Source organism: Amblyomma americanum, chromosome 5, assembly GCF_052857255.1.
Source record: "Amblyomma americanum isolate KBUSLIRL-KWMA chromosome 5, ASM5285725v1, whole genome shotgun sequence".
Taxonomy (NCBI): Eukaryota; Metazoa; Arthropoda; class Arachnida; order Ixodida; family Ixodidae; genus Amblyomma; species Amblyomma americanum.
The window spans coordinates 111,652,926-111,673,286 of NC_135501.1; the positions used below are offsets into that span (position 1 = coordinate 111,652,926).

Here is a 20,361-nt window from a genome sequence, read left to right on the forward strand (position 1 = left end):
ACTATAAAAAAAGGGGGCCACAATGGGCTTCTACCGCACGAGGCGGATTTAACGTTGTTGACGGCGGAACTTATCGCTGATTCGTCCGAGCAACTGTGGTCAAAATCAGTCCTTTCGACCGAGCTGGTATTGGTCTTTACGGGCCGCTTCCCTACACTGCTGCCGGAAACCGCTGGGTCATCGTCGCTGTAGAGCACTTGGCCCGGTACGCCGAAACTGCCGCCTTCTCTGCTGCTATGGCGCTGAATGTTGCAGCCTTCCTCTTGCACAACTGCATACTTCGCCACGGCACTCCGCGTGTACTGCTGAGCGACCGTGGGCGAATGTTTCTATCTGATGTCGTTTCGTCACTACTGCAGCAATGCAAATTTCATCATCTCAACACTACGGCCTACAACCAGCACACGAACGGCCTTACTGAACGTTTTAGACTAACATTACGTGACATGTTGTAAATGTACATGGATGAGAATCATTCCAACTGGGACTCAGTCCTACCATTCGTCACTTACGCCTACAGTAACACCCGGGGATCAATGACGGTTTCTCTCCATTTTTCTTTCTGTACGACCGCGAACCATCCTCCTCAATTGACACTATTCTTCCTAACCATCCTGATTCTTCGGAGTCCACAACCATCTCTGAAGCCACCAAATACGTTTAAAAACTGCCGGAGGCTCACCCGGTCGCTCTTGTACGACGACCAGGGGTGCCAGAAACACCACTTCGACAACTCGCATGGCACAGACAGCTTTCTTCCGCAATCTCTTGTTTGGCTCCGTGTGCCTACTGCCTCAGCCGGTCTCTGTACTAAGTTGCTTCCGAAGTACCACAGACCCTACCGCTTCCTTGAGCGCACTTCGCTTAATTACATCATCGTGCTCGTTACACCCTAAGCCAATCGTGGGCGCGAGACTGTCCACATGTCTCGTTTGGAGCCACACTACACGCCTGCACCCTGTTGTTCCCCTAAGTCTTCAGGATGGCTCTTTTCTCCCAGGGCCAATTGTAAGCAGGAAGGTAAGCAGCTCCAAGCAGAGGCGCTGACACGCGCCGCGAGTCTAAAGTGCCAACTGTTGAGCCCGGACCTATCCTTGCCTGCTCTACCCGGCCTTAACACAGGATCGTTGCCTACGAATAAAGCCCGTTTCAACGGAAGTGCTCTGAAGCCTGAAACGTAGTAAAATAAAGCGTTTGCTGCGCTACAAAAAGGCTGGAAGACGAAGGGAAACCCATCATCTCCCGACACGAGTCCGTCCAAATCTGGACACTGAAATCTAAGGCTCAGTTCAGTTCAGTTCAGTTTATTACCTTAAAAGTCCCCCGGAGGGGCATTACATAAGGGGTGGGTTTTATACATACAGTAATACACATGATAAATAATTATTGACAAAAATGGTCGTACAAAAGGGCTTGGCGGCACCGGCGCGAACAGAATGAACAATTCACTTCTCACCCTTCTCCAGGTGGTGGCCTATTCTGCACAAGTTCTACCGGAACATTGCCTCGTCAACGTATCGTGGAACACGGCTTTCCTTTGCGCCGCACAAGAAACAGGAGCGGCTGCAACAAGCTTTGACGAATGGCAATGGACCGGCAACCGCTGCGTCGGCACAGCACCAGGAGCATCGACATTATCGGCGGAGGCATTTTCCTTGAACCTGCCTGTCCCTGATTTCGGCAGTGGGCTTGGCGGCACCGGCGCGAACAGAATGAACAATTCACTTCTCACCCTTCTCCAGGTTAGTGAAAAACGTTATTACAGCAGTATTAGGGACGATTGTCCTGGTTTGCTAGTGCTGCCGAGCCCACATGTCCTCTTTTCTATTGCTGTTGAGTGTTGCGATGTCATTTCTGGCATTCTGCTGTGTTGTGGCGATATTGAAACGAACCCGGGGCCTGACACGGCGGCTTTGTTACAAACTATTCTTGATGGTCAAAACGAAATCAAGGCGGATATATCACAAATGAAGCATAAGCTGTCTAAGATTGAAACGGTGGTATCTCATGTGACCGAATTGGCTAAAAGGCTTGAGGAGTCTGAGAAAGAACTATCTAGTTTGCGTGCAAGCATGGATAACATGTTGAGAAAGATCGACGACCTCGAGAATCGTTCCCGTCGAAACAATGTTGTCATTCACGGTATTCGTGAGGTTCCAGATGAAACGTACGAACAGCTAAAAACCAGTGTAGTAAGCGGTGTTTTTCATGAAAAACTGGGCGTTTCCGTGGCGAGCACCGAACGTATTCATAGGATAGGACGACCAAGCACAGAGCGTCCCAGGCCTGTAATTGTGCGTTTTGGCAACTACAATGAAAAGTTAGAAGTACTAAAAAATACCAAGAAGTTGAAGGATACAAATTTTTCCGTTCACGAAGATTTCTCAAGTATCGTCAGGAACAGAAGGCAAAACCTTTGGAAGAGTGCTGCAGATAACCGAAAGAACGGACAAAATGTGGCTTTAATTTTTGGCAAGCTGAAAATAGATGGTGTCATGTATGCTTGGAATGACGTTACAAGCGAACGTTATCAGGTTCATCAGCCGCTATCAAATGCTTCCACGTCTGCCCGAGAGAGTGCTTCTACGCCTACCCGGGGGAGTGCTTCTCCATCTGTTCAAGACTGACAGACAAGCGGAATAGAATTTCATATACTAAACATAAATGCACGCAGTCTTGTTAATAAGGTAGAGGAGCTGGAGCACGTTTTATTAGAACACCAACCTGATGTCGCAGTTGTCACGGAAACTTGGCTTCACCCTGATATTTTGGATACGGAGATATGCCCCCCTGGGTATGGCGTTATCAGATTTGACCGCAGCAGCCGAGGGGGAGGCGTAGCTATTTTCATTGACAATACGATACAGCACACGGTTATTTCATGCCCTCATAACACCGAATCCGCTTTTTGCCGAGTCTATCGCGGAACACATGAAATTTTAATTGGCGCTGTGTATTGTCCTCCGGGCGCAACTTCAGACGTCATTGATGCATTGAACGACTTTCTACACCATTTGCGAATTCAAAACAAAAACGCGATAATCGCGGGGGATTTTAACGTTGCGGATGTGAAATAGGATGAAATGATGCCGGGGCAACGTGAACGAGAGGCAGCGCTCGGTCTTCTAGATTTGTGCTTTTCTCATGGGCTTCAGCAGGTAGTACGAGAGTACACAAGAGTACAGGGAAACAGCAAATCAGTTTTAGACCTTCTTTTTCTAACTCAAGGCCTTTGTCACAGCCGGTGGAGGTAGAAGTGTTGCCTGGTCTTTCCGATCATTGTTTAGTTAGCATGAAATTGTCCTTTGCCTCTTTTCGAAAGAAAACGATTGAAGTGGCATCTTACAGAGATTTTAACAGGGCAGACGACACCGCCGTACTTGACGAGCTAGATTACTGCTTTGGCCCGTTTGAAGAACTAAGCTGTAACGAATCAGTGACTGTTAATGAACTATGGTTAGAATTCAAATCTTTAGTCCATAGGTGCATAACTCGTTATGTGCCACTGGTCACAAAAAAGAAACGTGCGTGCAGTCCGTGGATAACAAGGAACATTATTCAACTAAAAAGAAAAATCGGCAGGCGTAGGAAAAAGTACCGACGCACACTCGATCCGGCTGCGTTGAGTGACATGCAAGCTCTAAGTAGTAATATGAGGTCACACATAAAGGTATCTAAATTTAAGTTTTATAACGTTACATTGGAAAAATTTCTACGAGAATCACCTCAAAAGTTTTGGAGACACTTGGCAGTACCAAAGAAAAAGTCGCGGAGATAAGCTCAGAGAGCGGACCTATAAGTGAAAAGACTGAAATGTGCGATCTTTTCAATAGATACTTCGCAAGTGTTTTCAGTGAAGACGATAACAAGCCAGCGGATACTAGGTTCGCTGCTGAAACACGCGCAATTGACGACATAAGCTTATCGATAGAAGGCGTACTGAATTCATTGTTGAGCCTAAAAACATCAAAAACAATGGGCCCTGATGATATTCCTAATCTGTTTTTGAAGCGATACGCAGAACGGTCAGCTAGATACCTCGTACTAGTGTTTAGGAAGTCACCATCAACAAGCACGGTTCCCGATGATTGGAAAACTAGCAAAATAGTTCCTATTCTCAAGACTGGAGATTCAAAAACGGTCAGTAATTATCGTCCCATCGCACTAACGTCAACCTGTTGTAAGCTTCTAGAGCACATTGTCTCAAAGCACATTCGACAATACTTAACAGATATTGAAATCTTGAACAGGTGTCAGCATGGTTTTCGACAGGGCATGTCAACGGTTACACAATTAATAGAAACTTTGCATGATTTTAGCGAAATCATTGACCAGAAAGGGCAAATTGACATAATATTCTTAGACTTTAGGAAAGCCTTCGATCAGGTAAATCATAGAAAACTTTTAAGCAAATTTCAATCAGTACTCAAAAACTCAAATATAGTTCGTTGGCTGGAAAGTTTTCTTGTGGGCCGCAGGCAATTTGTAAGTATTGACGGGAGCGCATACCAAGTGTGTGACGTGACATCGGGAGTGCCACAGGGATCGGTACTCGGACCGTTATTGTTTCTTGTTTACATAAATGACCTCATTGAAGATTCAGAAATCAAGGCCAGATTATTTGCAGACGATTGCATTATTTATACTATTGTTAATTCAGTTGAAGATCAAGTTAAGCTTAATGGTTACCTGCTCAACATTAGCGAATAGTGTAGAAAGTGGCAAATGTCTTTAAACCCCAGTAAAACAGTATGTATGACAATCACACACAAACATCAGCCACTCGAATTTGACCACTCATTACAAGAAAACAAGCTTAATCGAGTAACAGAATATACATACCTGGGAGTGACAATTACTTCAGACCTGCGTTGGAACACTCACGTACATAACATTGTTGCTAAAGCAAATAAAAGATTAGGATTCATTAGGCGGTCAGTTAAGCATGCTACACAGGATACTAAACTTACGGCTTATAAGATGCTCGTACGCCCGATAATGGAATATGCGTGTGAGGTGTGGGATCCCTACACTCAAACACTTGCAGCTGAACTGGAGCCAGTGCAGCGACGTGCACTTCGCTTTATCTTTTCTCGCTTCCGAAGACAAGATCAGGTAACCCCACTTTACACATTAGCGAACTTGCGCCCTCTTCAATGTCGCCGGAAACAAAAAAGACTCATTCTTTTCTATAAGATTATGAACAACATGGTACATATCGATAAGCAGCAATACATAAGCGAAACTACTTCACGTATCACTCGGGGTAAACATTGCAGACACGTAAAAGAACAAAAGTTTTCTAAGCACTGCTACAAGCATTCCTTCTTCCTGTCCACAGCGAGAGAATGGAACAGACTGCCGAAGAATGTGGTGCTCGCATCGGGTGTGGATGTGTTCTCTGCCGGAGTTCGTGATTGTTGGCATAGTGCCTGATATAATGCGCCTTGCATTTGTGTTGGGCCTGGTGTTTTCACATTTTTTTCTGTTTCGTTGCAGCGATATTTTTGCGCATTTTTATTTGTTGCTTAGAGGTCAGTTCCATTTTTTGATATGTTAAAACTTGGCACCGACTGGATGGTGCTCGTGTTTTGTTTGTCGTGTTCCGCCTTTGTAATCTGTACCCTGTATCGCTCCTATCTTGGTCCTGACCGGACTGATAGTATCTCTAATAAATAAATAAATAAATAAATAAACGAAGATGGGCAGGTAGTAGCAACGATTTCGTGGGGAAGGCCGTTCCAGTCGGTGGCGGTTCGGAAGAAAAATGAGGCAGTGAAGGTGGTAGTCCGAGCGCGTGGGCGCGCAACTTGAAGTGGATGGCTGGTTCGATAAGATATGCGTGCTGCTGCTGTGATGTATGGCGCTTGATTAAGGGATGAGAAAAAGAGCTTGTGGTACAGTGAAAGGCTGGAAATGCGACGTCGACATAAATGCGTTGATAAACCTGATTCTGTTTTTAGAGATGAAACGCTGATGGTATACGAGTACGATGCATGAATAAATCTACCGAATACCGATTTTAAACAAAGTGAAGTCCTCTCAGACAACCTTCACGAGTAACGAAAGTTTCCAGCCTCCCCAAATAAAACGGTTCCATCAGTGTATAATCTTTTTTTCTTCTTTCTCTTTCCTGCCTCCCAAAGAAAATTAGTGAATTATTTCTAGTTTGTCGTATTGTTCGTTTATATTCGTCCTGTATTTATGTGCTTTCTTGTACGCTACTGCTACACCCCTTTGTCGAAAACGATGTGAAATGACATGTTCTACATGCTCTGCATGCGCTTGATTCATTAGAGACCGCCCCCCCCCCCCCTTGGTTACAAGTTCGCCGCTAAGCTAGAGGGCTGAAGCCGTGCAGCCTACCGTTCAGAACTCCTCTATGTGCGTCCAAAAGGCCGATGCACGAGTTAAGCGCGCACAGCGCTCTGGATCCAAAACATCCCCTTCGACTTTGTGTTCATCAGCGACTACGTCTTTCTATGCACTTCTCGGGTCAAAACTGTGCTATTGTTTTTACCCTTTACAGCAGTGATCTGTAGATCAAGGAAGAGAAAATGCAGTGGTCATCTATCCTGCGGTGGACTCGCCACTGTTACATGATTGTCCCAAGCTTAAGTTGAACAGCATGAAATTTGTGTGCTCTACTCAAGGCATTTTGCCTCGCCGGGTCACAATCTCCTTCCTGAATCATGACCTGCGAATACACATCTGGCAACTCCACAACAGATATGACGTCGTTGCGCTTGTACAGAAGTAGCCATTGAAGAAGCCAATCAGCTTTGTAACATTCCGTTCAGAGAGCTCAAAAATTGACAAAGACATTATAGATTGAAGAAGTTTCATTTTTCCGTGCACTACCTGCGGAGGTGAAAGAATTCTTAAAACATCAACATGTCAAGAAACTAATCTGGAAGTTGTTAATATTTGGCGACCTATATCGTCATTCCTAGTTACTGAAATCTTTGAGATTACCTGACAAACTTCGTCTCCTGTTTCATTAATATCTCTCTCCTCCTCCTCCTGACAAACTTTACTATTATCTCAACTCCAGCAATAGAGTTGTGCGGGAGAGGTCATCTTCCTCTTTCAGTTGCTTTTGTCTAGATCGTATAGATCTGAGAAACTAATCCTTTAAAGTGGCCGCGTTTACGACTTGGCTCATCTCTGCTCACTATGCAACTCACTGCACAGTGTTGTGTCAGAATTGTCCTTCCAATGCTGCACTCACCGACGGAAAATGCGACATGATCCTCTGGCTTTTTGGAGATGAGGGTCCCGTCCTCCATCAAAAATCGAGTTGGATCGAAAAGGCAGGGGTTTTTCCACACTGAGGGATTGTTGCTGATGGCCCAAAGGTTCAAAAAGACCACGGTGCCTTTTGGTATGAATAAGTCGTCCACCAAGAGATCATGGTCACTCCTGCAAGCGAAAAATGAAAACACGAAAACCACGTAAGATACGGAGAAGAATGAGCCCTCAATAAGTCGGCGCTGTTTCAGGCATCCTGAAAGTGATTATGTAAGGCCCTTGCATTTTGTATAATGCTAGCAATCTCAAGATGCGGCGCATTGATATTATTAATTATATTCACTGAAAAAATGCAGCGCCAATACTTCGCCTACACGAATCTAATTTAAGGAATTTACTCTGAAGAATTGTGTTGAGAAGAAAAATAAGTGCATGCGCATAATTTAATGCCCTCTAATAAACCATACAACGCCTATAGGGACAGCAATACTGAAAATAATGATGGTTACGCTGAGGTTTAATAGTGCAAGAACAGCATTGCGTAAAGACCGCCATGGCACAAGGTGCTTATCTTCTACACAATGCGGGGTCATAGATTTGTCTTCCAAACATTTCGCCGCCAGAAACCGATCACCAAGCCAGGGAAAGCTTGTACTCTTGTATCACCGGTGGTTACAAGCAGGCCGTGCAGCTCGAACGCGCCAAGGCTAGTACTGTTTAAAAAAAAAAAAACAAGTATACCCGCCGATTATTGAGGCTTCGCAAACAAAATACGCCGGCACCTCAATTTCGGGAGTGCAGTACTCATTTAACCTTAAACCTTAAGGAGAAAATATGAGTTTAAAGTTAAAGACTCATATGACAAAACTAATGTGCCTCGTTTAGAAAAATTTATTAGGTGACTCAAAAATTTCAACTTATATCGCGGACTTTTTCTTTTTTTTTCGTTGGGAGAGGGAGGGGGCGAACAACCTGCTTGATATAATATCCTAGTCGCGTACGGCAAACTTGACGTCTATAATTGATTTATAGGGTATAAGTATGGAGTCCTCGCTTAGTTAGAAAGTATGGTTTGATTCCTGGTGCCAGTAATACAAAAAAATGAGTTAGGCAATGTGTCTAACGGTGGGCCCAAAGCAACCACAACAAACTTACTTTAAAATATCGCATAAGTCGAAGCGCACACTGTCACGCATATCTTTTGTTAGCTTGGGTATCTGTTTCCCTCATATTCTTTAAATTTTACAGAACATGTGCAATTTTTGAGCAAAGAACAGAAAGTAATTTTCCAAGTAATATTTTCTAGCTCAATGCACGATGCTGAAAACCTTGTAGAATATGAATCGTAATGCATTATCTGCTATTAATTTGGCGTGATGCTTCTTAATACGTATTTAGACGGCTTGATTCATTAATGTACACAAACATTTAGTCATATAGGGAACTTTCGATTGCGAGAGATTTACCTTTGGTGGTCGAGTTTCTGACCCACTGGTGGAATTTTATTGTGGGATATTTTTCTCTGTGTTGCACAAAAGCACCACGCAGATATCGCTGAAATCTCGCACCGCTGCCAGTAATGCTAAGGAAATTTAAAAAATGCTCTTGCGCTGTTTTGTTTCACAGATACATAATATCCTGTGAGCGACTGTTTGTTGTAGTCATATCCGTTATACATGTGTCACTAGCCATACGCCTACCGTGTGCGATCAGAATGAACGTGAGGTGGGTCAAAGTTCTGCAGCGGTCTGGATATGGTGACCGGCCGCTATTACATCCAGATACCCTAGAGAAACGCATATTTTGAACCGGAAGTTTCTTGTAAACGCAGGTTTTTCCATATAGAAATATTGCACCCTAACAATCATTACCTGCATATCCTTCTTCGCGTCACTGGTAGTTTTCTGGTATTTATTTTAAAAATACACTATTAGTTTGCTACAGCAGTTCTAACCACTCGGTGTGAGCGGAGAACAAACATTTAACGCTAGACATTGCTACGCATTGGAGCATTAGACCGCCTCCATCACTACGTTTATTACAGTATCTCAAAAAATTGAACCGTTGCCTCACAAATAAAAAATTAGCAGCAGCTTAGCTCGGCTACGCCAGGATTTACGTAGCGTAAGCTACGCTGAGCCGGTGAGCATCAACTGCCGCTGAGCAGCAATTTCGCTGTCCTTCTCCATGACGATACCATACTGGCAAACGCCCCCACTTTGTGTATACCGCAACTGATACTTCTGCGCATGCGCACAAAATGAGAGGCATTATCAAGCGGCTCCGGCACAGCGTCAGACTTGGCTACTGCGCAACGGTGGCGCACAGCTGGCCACGCGCCGGCGCCAGTGCGTCTGCCGCGGCTATGACCACCGATGCGCGCGCGGCGGGGGCGCCTCCGGCGCGCCAGCTGTGCGCCGTGTGACGTCACTGCTCCTCGCGCATGCGCAGCACGGCTCTCGAGGAGCCACGCGAAACTGGTCAACCTCGACCAGTGTAGCTCACGCTAAAAAAGGGATTCTGAACAAAGTTGGACGTGACGCAGAAAGCTAGAATTTAGAGGGAGTTGCTAAACACGCATAATGCATTAAAAGAGCACAGGCTGGACCTAGATGTAAACACGAACAGCGCTCTTCTGTTTTTCCATTTACGTGCCGTATTGTTTGCGCTGCGGGCTCACAACGCAAAGAGCAGCTGTAGCATTACGGGGTTCTATTACGCGAAACTCCACTTGATCGCCCATGCCCCGTGGCTGGTGCGCGAAGGGCCTTGCGGTCTAGGCACCGTTGTCACACTGTGCGGGGATTCATTTATCGCGATGCGGGTGGAAAAAAGAGGAAAACTGAACAAAGAGCTGGTCGAGTGTTTCGACTTCGCCGCAGCAGCGGCACGCGTAGCTTGGGGCAACTTGCACAATTGTTTCAAATGTGTGATTAACTCAAGCAGACCAAATGGTCGTTACAATAGCCGCCCCGGAAGACAAGCAAAGCCGCATTATAGCAACGAAAATTTCACCATGCAGTTCCTGCACAACGCACCTATGCGGACACTTTGCTTATTTAAGCCATGTGGAAGCTGCGAACACTCGGATGGCAGCATTCAGCCATGTCTCAGCACTTATTCTTCGATGTGTTTTTAGAAATGCTTACATAAATTTTAATGGCGATAGTGAACAAAGGCAATCTCTGAATGAGCACCAGTGGAATGTACACCACAAAGCACACTTTACTAAAAAATGCTATAACAGAAGGCTCACTCGCCCGAAATATTCAATCCGTAGCAATGGCTAAGAACCCGGTTGGTTAGAATCACTTGTCACAAAAGCTCAGCGCTCATCTATTCGCAACATAGTTTTTGACGCACTAGATCAAACGTATTCAGCTGCTACCATCTCAAAAGGGCTGACAGTGCAGTGATATCCTTTACCTCCGGCACCAATTAACTCAGTTTTTGATGGGTTTTGTGTGATCGCTATAATCACCTGACGGATACGGCTGCTGGGAAAAAGACTAAATTACTCTTCTATAAATAAACCAGCCTTTTTGCCTGGTCCGATCACCCGCTCGTAACCAACATTTTACTGACATATCTAATCTGACAATCCTCCACTACTTTTTACATTTCCATCTCGCTATCATCTGATCCATTCCGCATCGGATTACAACGCTTGCTCAATATTTTTCTTTTGACTTCGCGAATCATTGTGCTTTAGTTGAAGCGTTGCACGTGAATCTATGGTGATGTATACAGGGTGCCTCAACTGACACTTTACACAATTTTTAAAAATAGGCTTTCTGATTTAGAAGAGCGCTTTTTAGGCATACCATTGTCAGCGGTGTTGGAGATCAGTATAGATTAAAGGGACACTGAGGAGATTTCTATCCTTTTTTTGTTAGCAAAATATTTTAAGGCTTTGTTGCCGCTTTTCCGGAAGCCAAAGATGCATTTATTTCAAAGAAATCTGGATTCGAAATTGAAAAAGTTTTTGCCGCCGCTTCGATTCAAACTCGGGGCACTCTTATGACATCATAGGACGGAGTGACGTGATGCGTGACGTAAACGCAAACTCCGTGATTTCTGGCGGTTAGCGGTGCGGTCTAGCAACAGCAGAAATGAAAGCTATCGCCACCGCGCGTTGAAGGCATCTACTGGGGGTCGCTACAGTCGCATTGTTTACGTTTTCACCGGCCTCTTGCTAGCGTTACAATGGATCCTTTTCCCGAACCCGACGACGAAGTTCTCGCAAAAACTCCGGCCTGCATTTCAGCGACCTCAGCCCCACAGAGCGTGCGATCCTTTTGAGGGAGCACGGTTAGGTTAGGCGCCGGCGGGTCCTTTCCCTCTTCCGCCGTGAGCAGCCGTTGCTAAATAATATCGTAAACCCGGTGCGGGGAGACGTGAGGGGCGTGGACAAGGTCGGCGCGTCGCGCCCATCGGAGGCTGACCGAGGCTTTAGAGTCAACGGATTGTGATTCCTTGAACGGCGCGGTTGCACGCTGCAGCAGGCGGTGTCGAAGAGGTTTCCCATGGTTGCAAGGGCCAGCATATTTATTTATCTTTTGCCACAAAAAGCAGATGCATGCTCAAGGGCGCTCGCGTTTAAAGTTGGCGGCTTGAAAGTAAAGCCGACGCACGACGCTTCAACGGGTTCTGCGCGTTTCCAGATGTACGGGGTCCACTGGATTGGCCTCTCTTGCCCACTTGCATGCACATTCAGATGTTTCCTGTTAATGCATTAAATTAACCGAGAGCCCGAATAGAAAAGCTCCGCCCAACTGGCGAAGCTATTGAACGGAGCCGCAAGCAAAGGAGCTGCAGGAGAGCAGAGTCACGGTCTCTGCAGGTTACAAATCTCTTTTTCTTAACTGCCTTGTATCTTGTCTCCCGTCCCTAATTAACGATTGCCGTTAAGTAGCTTTAAGTCGAATGGCACAGCCGGGCAACGTTTCGCCGGGCGAGCGTACGAAGACACGAGTGCTCTTTGTACTGCTAACTGCTTGTACGGTCACCGACCATCGTGCCATCATAGTTTTTCACCGACCGTGGCGATCATCTGAGCAGCCTTAACAGGTTCCTTCTAAGGTTGACTAGCACTTGAAGCTGCACTTAGAGTTCCTCTGCTGTTCGGCGCTTTTAAATTGAGGCGCGTCAAAAACAAAACCACGGGTCACGCAAAGCTCATAGACACGAAGCGCCATAACAAACCGAAACTCTCCTGGCCGCCTGTGGCACCAAGCATCGGTTTTCTTTGCTTCCAACATTCAGGTTGCCTTTTGTCTGTCTTCCTTGTGCGATAAAAGTTCACTATCAGTTTCAAAACAGAACTTACTTCAATACTAAACCGCGCAACCGTCCTTTGTCAGCCTCAGAGATTTGTGACGTCCGTGGAGGAAGGAAAATTCCTCCAAGGTAGCGTCTCTTCTCATATGACGTCATCACGGTTATACATGCGAGATTGGCCTGCGGTGGCGATACCTGCATTTTGGTTCTTGCTACTTTCAACCTTACAATAGCTTTTTTTTCAGTAAGAGTGGCGGTTTTGTGATCAGGAGCTGGTATTCTATCTATACAAGCCAACTTCAATTTCTCCTCAGTGTCCTTTTAAGAAGAGCAACCTAGCAAGCTGGTTAGCTAATAATGAATAGTTAGGTGTTTCACTATTACTCCTAGGCTCCCTAATTATTAAAAGACGTGTAGCGCACCGTTATTAATGTCCATATCGGTTTTTGTAATTTCGAAAACGTCGTTATCCTCGGCACTGTGGCCCAACAAATTTTGTTCATTCGAGGGGTTGCATGCACTATAGGAATTGCTTTGCCTGCAAGCTTCGCGAAAACGCATGTATTTTGACGCGATGTAGCCAAAATTCGTTGGGCGACATCACAGAGAGTAAACGCGTTTTCGTAATTCTAAAAACTGATATGGATATTAATACGGTGCGCTACGCGCCCCTCAATAATTAAGGAGCCTAACACTGATAGTTAAAAAGTTAACTATTCAATCTTACTTAACCAGTCTGCTAGTTGGCCCATTTTATCAGTATTGTGATGTGCTACACTCCAGACAATTATATGGCGAGAAAAATGCTCTTCTAACTCAAAAAGCTTACCTTTGAAAAATTGTGTAAATTCTTATGGGAAACACACTGTAGTCGATTTTTTAAGTAACGCACCTAATATTTCCCTCTCACACATAAACGCGATCTACACAATTTAATTCCTAGTCTTTTTCTCTGCATTCCTGCTCGTGTACAGGGAGGTGCTCCTAAATGCTATGCTACACCTTGCGCTATACTCACGTGCGAGGCAGGTTAAAACCGGACTCCACGTTCCATCGCTCCATCTCCCAGATGCAGGCCATTGTGAACGGCATTTTCTTTCGGTCTTCCCACGTGGGTGTTCTGGTGGCGCCTATTACTGCGTCGATTTCTTGCTGAATTCGGTCTTGAATTGCGTGTCGACGAGCCGCACACATAACCATGTGCCCTACTAGGGCGCGAGTCGGGTTGAATATGCCGCCAAGAATTACGCTATTGGCGTTGCCCACCAGATACCGGTCTGCAAGAAAATAAGATATATATAGAACTGCTTTAGCACAGCCATCATGTGAAGAGTATGAATGATCGTACCTCGTCGCTGAATTGAAAGTGTGTTAAATTCAAAGGTAACGTGTTCTTAGTGCGGTAAATATTAAGGAGAAGTGACGTTTCTCCTTGGAACCTCGATAGAACTGTCATAAGTGGTAACAGTGACTTGGCCTTTTTTTTTAATAAAGTCGCTGCGCTCGTGTGGGTCACCAACATTAGGCATCAGTCTGGTATGTTGATCGCAAACTTATTTCTTTTGCTTAGGACGCAAAAAAGTTAAAATTGTTCATTTTGTCCTCAGCATGCAAGCTGAAAAGTACTTTCTAACGTCGTGTTTGCCTTGGCAACAAAGCTTTGGCAGCAATGATTAATATTCGAGCGCTTGCAATGAAAGTGTCGCGCTGGCGCGTTTTCCCAGGCTTAATATTGACCAAAAGCATCATTTGTTACGCAGCGCTAGGACATGCCAAGAGCCAGCACTTAGTGCGCGCAAAATAGTTTCTCATAGAAAAGCTTGCGACCGAGTAAGTTTCTCGCTCCACAAACATATCGTATGCACCAATGAAATGTTTCTATTTTTCACACTACAAAAAAGAAGCTTCTATAGAGCAGTATTTTAAGAATTAACAATATTTTACAAGAATATTTTCTCTAAAAAACGTTTCTATTAAATTCAGAAAAATGTTTTCCACGGGTAGCTATATCTCGCGGCATGAAGAGAAAGCCTTCTGTCGCCGTGGGCAAATTCGGTGCTTGTCGGCTTTTCAGCTCGTTTATTGAATGTACATTTAACATATTTTACACAGGACATATTTCTTACGAAACAACGCTTCCTTTTAGCATAAAATTTGCGAAAATTAGTATTTATGCATTCTTCAGGGCCAAGCTAAGTGCGCCATGCTGTCTACCCGGCGTTCCCACTCTGTATGAAGTGCTATTTCCAGGCTCGTTCAGAAACTCGCACTGACAGGGGCACCAGCTTTCCATCTAGGTAATTTTTAGAAACTCTATAGTCCAGGTAGAAAGCAGCGTACATGAAAAATTACATGCTAGAAAAGGTCATTATTAAGGTCTCCATGAAGCATTACGGACGCCAGCCGCTAATACACGAACAGAGAGTTTTTGGCTTTCATTTCAAAACTTTTTGCCTAACCATATTGTCACGTAGTGGTGACGGCAGTCGAAGCAGCGATGAAGACGGACGAAAGGGTCCTCTAAACGAAAACTGTTTATTGGGCTGACTTGCACCCAAAATGGACTGAATCACTCGGCGGCGGCGAAGCGACAAGCGTGCTCGGCGCTCGTCGAACAGAATGCCGGCCGCTGTCGGCCGTGCTCAATTTAAAGCTGATAGCGAACTTTCGAGATAAAGAGCGCAGAGTTACTAGAACATTCCGGAACAACGTAGAATCAGCTCTGCCTGGCTCCGATCAATCGAGATAAATCTAGTCGCGCCTTGCGTAGCAAACAAAGCGATAAAGTTATGTGGCGGCAGATTTGAAAAACGAACACACTGCAAATATTCGCGGCAATATGGTCTTCTACAACACTATGATAGTTACATTGATACTAGCCTCGCGGAATAACTTAGTGCAATGGAGGCCATCAGTAACTGCTTTGCTTCATAATGGCTCACCAGTCAAAAATCACATGATGGATGCGACGCGCGTGTCAAAAATGTGGAGCTCAATTTCGGTCCATCCCGCAAGACTATGAAGCCGCAGCAGTTTCAACTTACCATGTTAGTGGCAAAATAAGCAAATCCTCCCGCAAACTAAGCCATGATGGGCGCTTCTAATTATCACACTAGTAGAATTCCGTAATGGTGAATGGTCTCTGCTGAGAATAGCCGAGTACCTGCTTTGTTGCGAACTGCTTCTTTCAAACGCGGAGCAGAATAATGTAAGTATTGAAACAATCCTGCATATAGTCAGTGAAAAGGAAAAATGTCTATACTTATAAACACTTCAGCCGCCCATGGGCAATGGCCTCAATTCTTTTAAATGTCAACCATTTTTGATAGTCAAGGGTATTTCTTGGTGAATAGCCCATTCCAGTAGCCGTGCCAACCTTATCTGAAAATCTTCGTGCTGATTATTCAGAGCACAAGAGCCGCTTGAAATGTGTGTAGCTGCGGTGGCACTAGCTTTCGTACAACATGAATCCTCGAAGCTGGTCAGAAGATCAGGATTTCTGCAGTACCATACGTTGAAGGCCTCTTCCTGCCTGTTCTGCGTTTGTAGCCTGGTTAAAGCTGCGCCCTGGCCACGATCGCGTAATAGTCAACCGCAGAGATTGTTGATCATGAATTAAGGAAAAAAACTACGCATGCTCGAATAAATGCTGTGCCTCTCTAGTTACGAATATTTTTTGTGTGCCTTTGGTAGTGAGTAGAGGATCTAGAGCTTTTACAATGAAGTTCTTAGCTGGTCACTTATAACGTAAAGGGCACTGTTGGCGTAACAGATGCAGTGCTTATGTCAAATAAAGCGACCTTGACATCAACATCGCATGCACGGCCACGCGGCGTCACGTGCGATCGTTTGGCTATGAAATTAATGTCACGTGATGTGCTGCTGGACATCAAGTGAAGATATTTAACCGCAATTCCACTGCTACATACCGTAATATGACAAACTAGGTCACCGGCAGACAGGAGGCATCCCATGGCGCTCAGCAGATGTTTGGGTAGAGTATGCTAATTTGACTGCAATCAACAAAAGCTGATATCACAAAAGCACGAAAAGCAAAGCTGGTTAAACGCTCTAATGGGGTTGCATTACAGTAGCGGCACTGTACAGGGACAACTCTTAAAGGCTCGTAAGCTGGGTTTCATTTTGTAGAACCGGGTGTAGTAGTTGCGGTGTTGCAGGTAACCGCTTGGTACTTCGCACGAGAACCACTCGGGGATGTTTATCCTGGGAGGAAGGCGGTATAACTAGAGTGGAGGAAAGCGTAACCGGAGGGTAATCACCGTTTAAGGTGAAGGTATGGCGAAAGCGTAAGAGTGCCCAACCGTAGCGCAGTTTTCGCGGACTGAGGAATGTATGGCGACTGCGCGGAATACCCAACCTGAGGTAGGTGCCACAACAGTCGCCCTTCAGGCGGTAATCACGGAAGAATAGAGTGGGGAGACCTTAAGAATGCTCAACGGGTGGCTGTAGGAGTACCATTTGAGGACCGGCTAACCGTGGATGGAGGTTGGTGAGTGTAGTGAAAGCGAGGCAGTGTTGCAGACTCCGGATATTGCGGCTGCTGCGCAACGTGCCTCCCATGGAGATGCTCAGAGGGAATGACATTGCAAGCCTGGAGCAGAAGGCTGGAGGCGAGCGCTGGTCGAATAACTAGTCTGTGCGGATAACTTAAAAAACTGCCGTTTAACTTTAACTCAGCATATCACGAAGTAAAAATACCTCAAAAGCTGTCGCTGAATCTCGCCTTACACAGTGGTAACCGCCCTGTCGGTCATTTTTAAATTTTAGTAGGCCAGTCTGGAAGTGCACGAGAGATGTAAATTAGATGACAAAGGATGCATATTTTCTGGAATTGGCTTAATCCAGAATCGCGTAAACCTATCAGTAAGAGAGTTGGTTTGTAGATCTGTCAAGAGGAATAGGTATTAAATACAGTAAATGAAGGTATTGACAGCCCCCAGACATAAATACTGCATTTCAGGACTTCTAGCTTCTCTGGGCGATTTCAGCGAGCAGGGCGGCATCCGTGCCCACCGGATGACTGAAACTGGCCATGTGGTGCTCTTACGGGTGGATGTTCAAGAAAAGGTTGTTTTCGGACTCAAAGAGTGGCGGAGTACTTTCCGAAGGGTGCATCTTTTGGGCATCTGCCAAAATGTAGAGAGTACGCTTACACGATCCCAGGGTGGCCCTTTGTGCTACCGTCTAACGGTTGTGATCTAACCCGCTGCATCCGTATACTAGCAAACATAAGACTCCAGGGGATAAATTTAGCCTGAGAGCTCTCACTTGGCTGAGGAAACTACAGTTGAAATGATTTACAGTTTGCTTCCAGTGACTACTATCTCAGGTTGGAGTCACTGGTAACACGGCGGCATGCCTTCTTGCTCATGACACCCGTTCTAATTCACCTTCAGTGGCTGTGCCAAAGGACGAGAACTTCGCTACACAGCTAGTGGTACAACACTTCTCTGCACTTCAACCACCTTTGCGCCTCCCTTGCGTTACGCGAGGTTTGTCTGGCGACAGAGCCACTCTTTTGCTCCGACAGGGCCCAAACTCTGCATGTACCTAAGTATGGCTGCGCAAGAGTCGTCGCGCCACCTCACCTATGTGCGTACACTGTGATGTTGTGGGTGGTGCGGACGATTTCTTTTCAGCGTGCCGTCGTTTTTTTGTAGAGTGTGAGACACTCCTGGAACACCTGAGGACACTGAGCAATCCCATGGACGACGTATGACACATCGTATCCTGAGGAGTCCCGAACTGAGGGGCGATTAGTGTCATGATCAAAACTGAAGTTTTTAGGGGGCATTGGTCTTAAGGAAAAGTCCATTGTAGGACTAATCTCTCCTGTACGTTTTCAACGCGAACATTTGTAGCAATTCAATAAAGTTGTAAGCCCCAAACAAACATAAGAAAGCTTACATTCAAACGCCGTGTTCAGATCGCCGTTTGATTCCTCGATCTTCTGCAAATAAGTTCGGATAAAATCACGGTCCGGCTTTTCAGGTGTGGCCGCCAGGTACTTCTTGATCTGTTTGCTGCGAATAAACATTTGTACTCAAAAGGGATTAAGGCAAATGCGTAAATGATCCCTGCGCCTGATGTTGTGGTACAATTAAATAGATGCAAAATTGCTCATGACATTGAAAAAAGGCTTTAACCTGCCACAAGGCACTGTAGCATGACTGAAATTTTTTTTATAACTGATTTATTGGGGGGCGCAATTCACACTCATTAAAAATGATTCAGTGAGAGCACTGTTCTTTGTTCCCTGTTGGGGAATGCTTACACCTATATTCGCCTTAAAAGATTGGTTTGGTTTAGGGGGGTTTAACGTCCTAAAGCGACTCAGGCTATGAGAGACGCCGTAGTGAAGGGCTCCGGAAATTTCGACCACCTGGGGTTCTTTAACGTGCACTGACATCGCACAGTACACGGGCCTCTTGAATTTCGCCTCCATCGAAATTCGACCGCCGCGGCCGGGATCGAACCCGCGTCTTTCGGGCCGGCAGCCGAGCGCCGTAACCACTCAGCCACCGCGCCGGCTCGCCTTAAAAGAGAATTTTACCTAGGGCATGTGTGCCAGAAATCTGCAAGGTGTCATTTGATAATATATAAGGAATTATTCCAGTGTTTCGAACGGCTTTTGGTCACAAAATCAAAGGAGTAAATGCACGAAGTTTCATCAGGACATTTCCCCTTTTTAATTAATGAAGGATATATCAAGCTTAGAAGGCTAACAGAGGTTACCGCGGAAATTCACTGTCACTGTTCGACAGGCAACACTGAAGTAGTTATCTGCTTTGGTGTTCATTATAGTCTGTCAACCTTGAAGCTGTACATCGATCTCGGTTTGTAGCGCCGCAATGGGACAAAAAGCAGCTGTCTTGCTCATTAGAAACCAACAGGTACTGCCAATTATATAATGTAGTGCGCATAGGCATTGCTACTACTATTAAGTATACGGGCATTTTGAAACATCACATTCAAGAAGGAAAGCTGCGCACGTGTCAGTTCGAGCTTCAGAGGATCAAAACAGATGCTGCCACTGCAATTCATATCAGTGTTAAGATGCTTAGTGAAAAAAATGTTCTTCATTACACAAGTACAGTCGCCTTTCTTGGGATATATTCAGCTCTGCGGGGAACAAGCGACCTCGCAACCAATATCCCATGAAATGGGGGCCTAAGAAAATTCTTGAATTACTCGTCCTGATGGCTTCTCAAAGTAGTACATCTATTCTTCTCTCTTTCAAAACAAAGTTTTTTATCGATATTGCATTGAACTATCTTTTTTTAATATCCCTGCATCTGCTACACCAGACACGACAAGAGTGCTCTTGGCCAGTGACAATGATGTGTAATATTTCCGATGTTTAGAATATTTCGGATTTTTTTTTCAAGCTTTAAAAGCTATTTTTCTGCTTTAAAATGAGCGCTGTCGGGAGTTGCCGTTATTCCTAACCTGCCGTGCAACGAGCACCCTTCATGCTGTCGCCGCCGAGTTATTTTCGATTCTGTGAGCTCATCTTTGTCGAATAAATCGTTCGGGCTGATTGTCAGCCGGCCCTTTAATCGCAGCCATAGGACACTATAAGTTACCAGTGTGTCTTCAGCGCTTTGTGGGAGAGATTATAAATAACGAATTCTCTAATATGCTATGAGATATGTTTTAGACATTTGCGCTAAAAAAACAGTTTAATAAATAAAAAACAAACCCGCTTCACGCAGTCTTGAGAGTTCGCTGCGAAAGAACTTTAGCCAACGCTGACAAGAAGATGTATATGACTTATATGTCTGTTGTAGTCAAGTGAGAGCTTCCCTG

At 45.2% G+C, this 20,361-nt stretch overlaps 1 protein-coding gene across 1 annotated transcript in view; it reads right to left on the minus strand.

The window, feature by feature from the left end:
* Positions 1-20,361, minus strand: part of LOC144134930 (cytochrome P450 2H2-like) — a 63,098-nt gene that overhangs the window by 7,324 nt on the left and 35,413 nt on the right. The window contains exons 5-7 of the mRNA XM_077667731.1: positions 18,460-18,575; positions 13,550-13,808; positions 7,232-7,422 (exon numbers count right to left, since the gene is read on the minus strand). Coding sequence (XP_077523857.1) covers positions 7,232-7,422; positions 13,550-13,808; positions 18,460-18,575 — 566 coding nt within the window. The remainder of the gene's footprint in view (positions 1-7,231; positions 7,423-13,549; positions 13,809-18,459; positions 18,576-20,361) is intronic.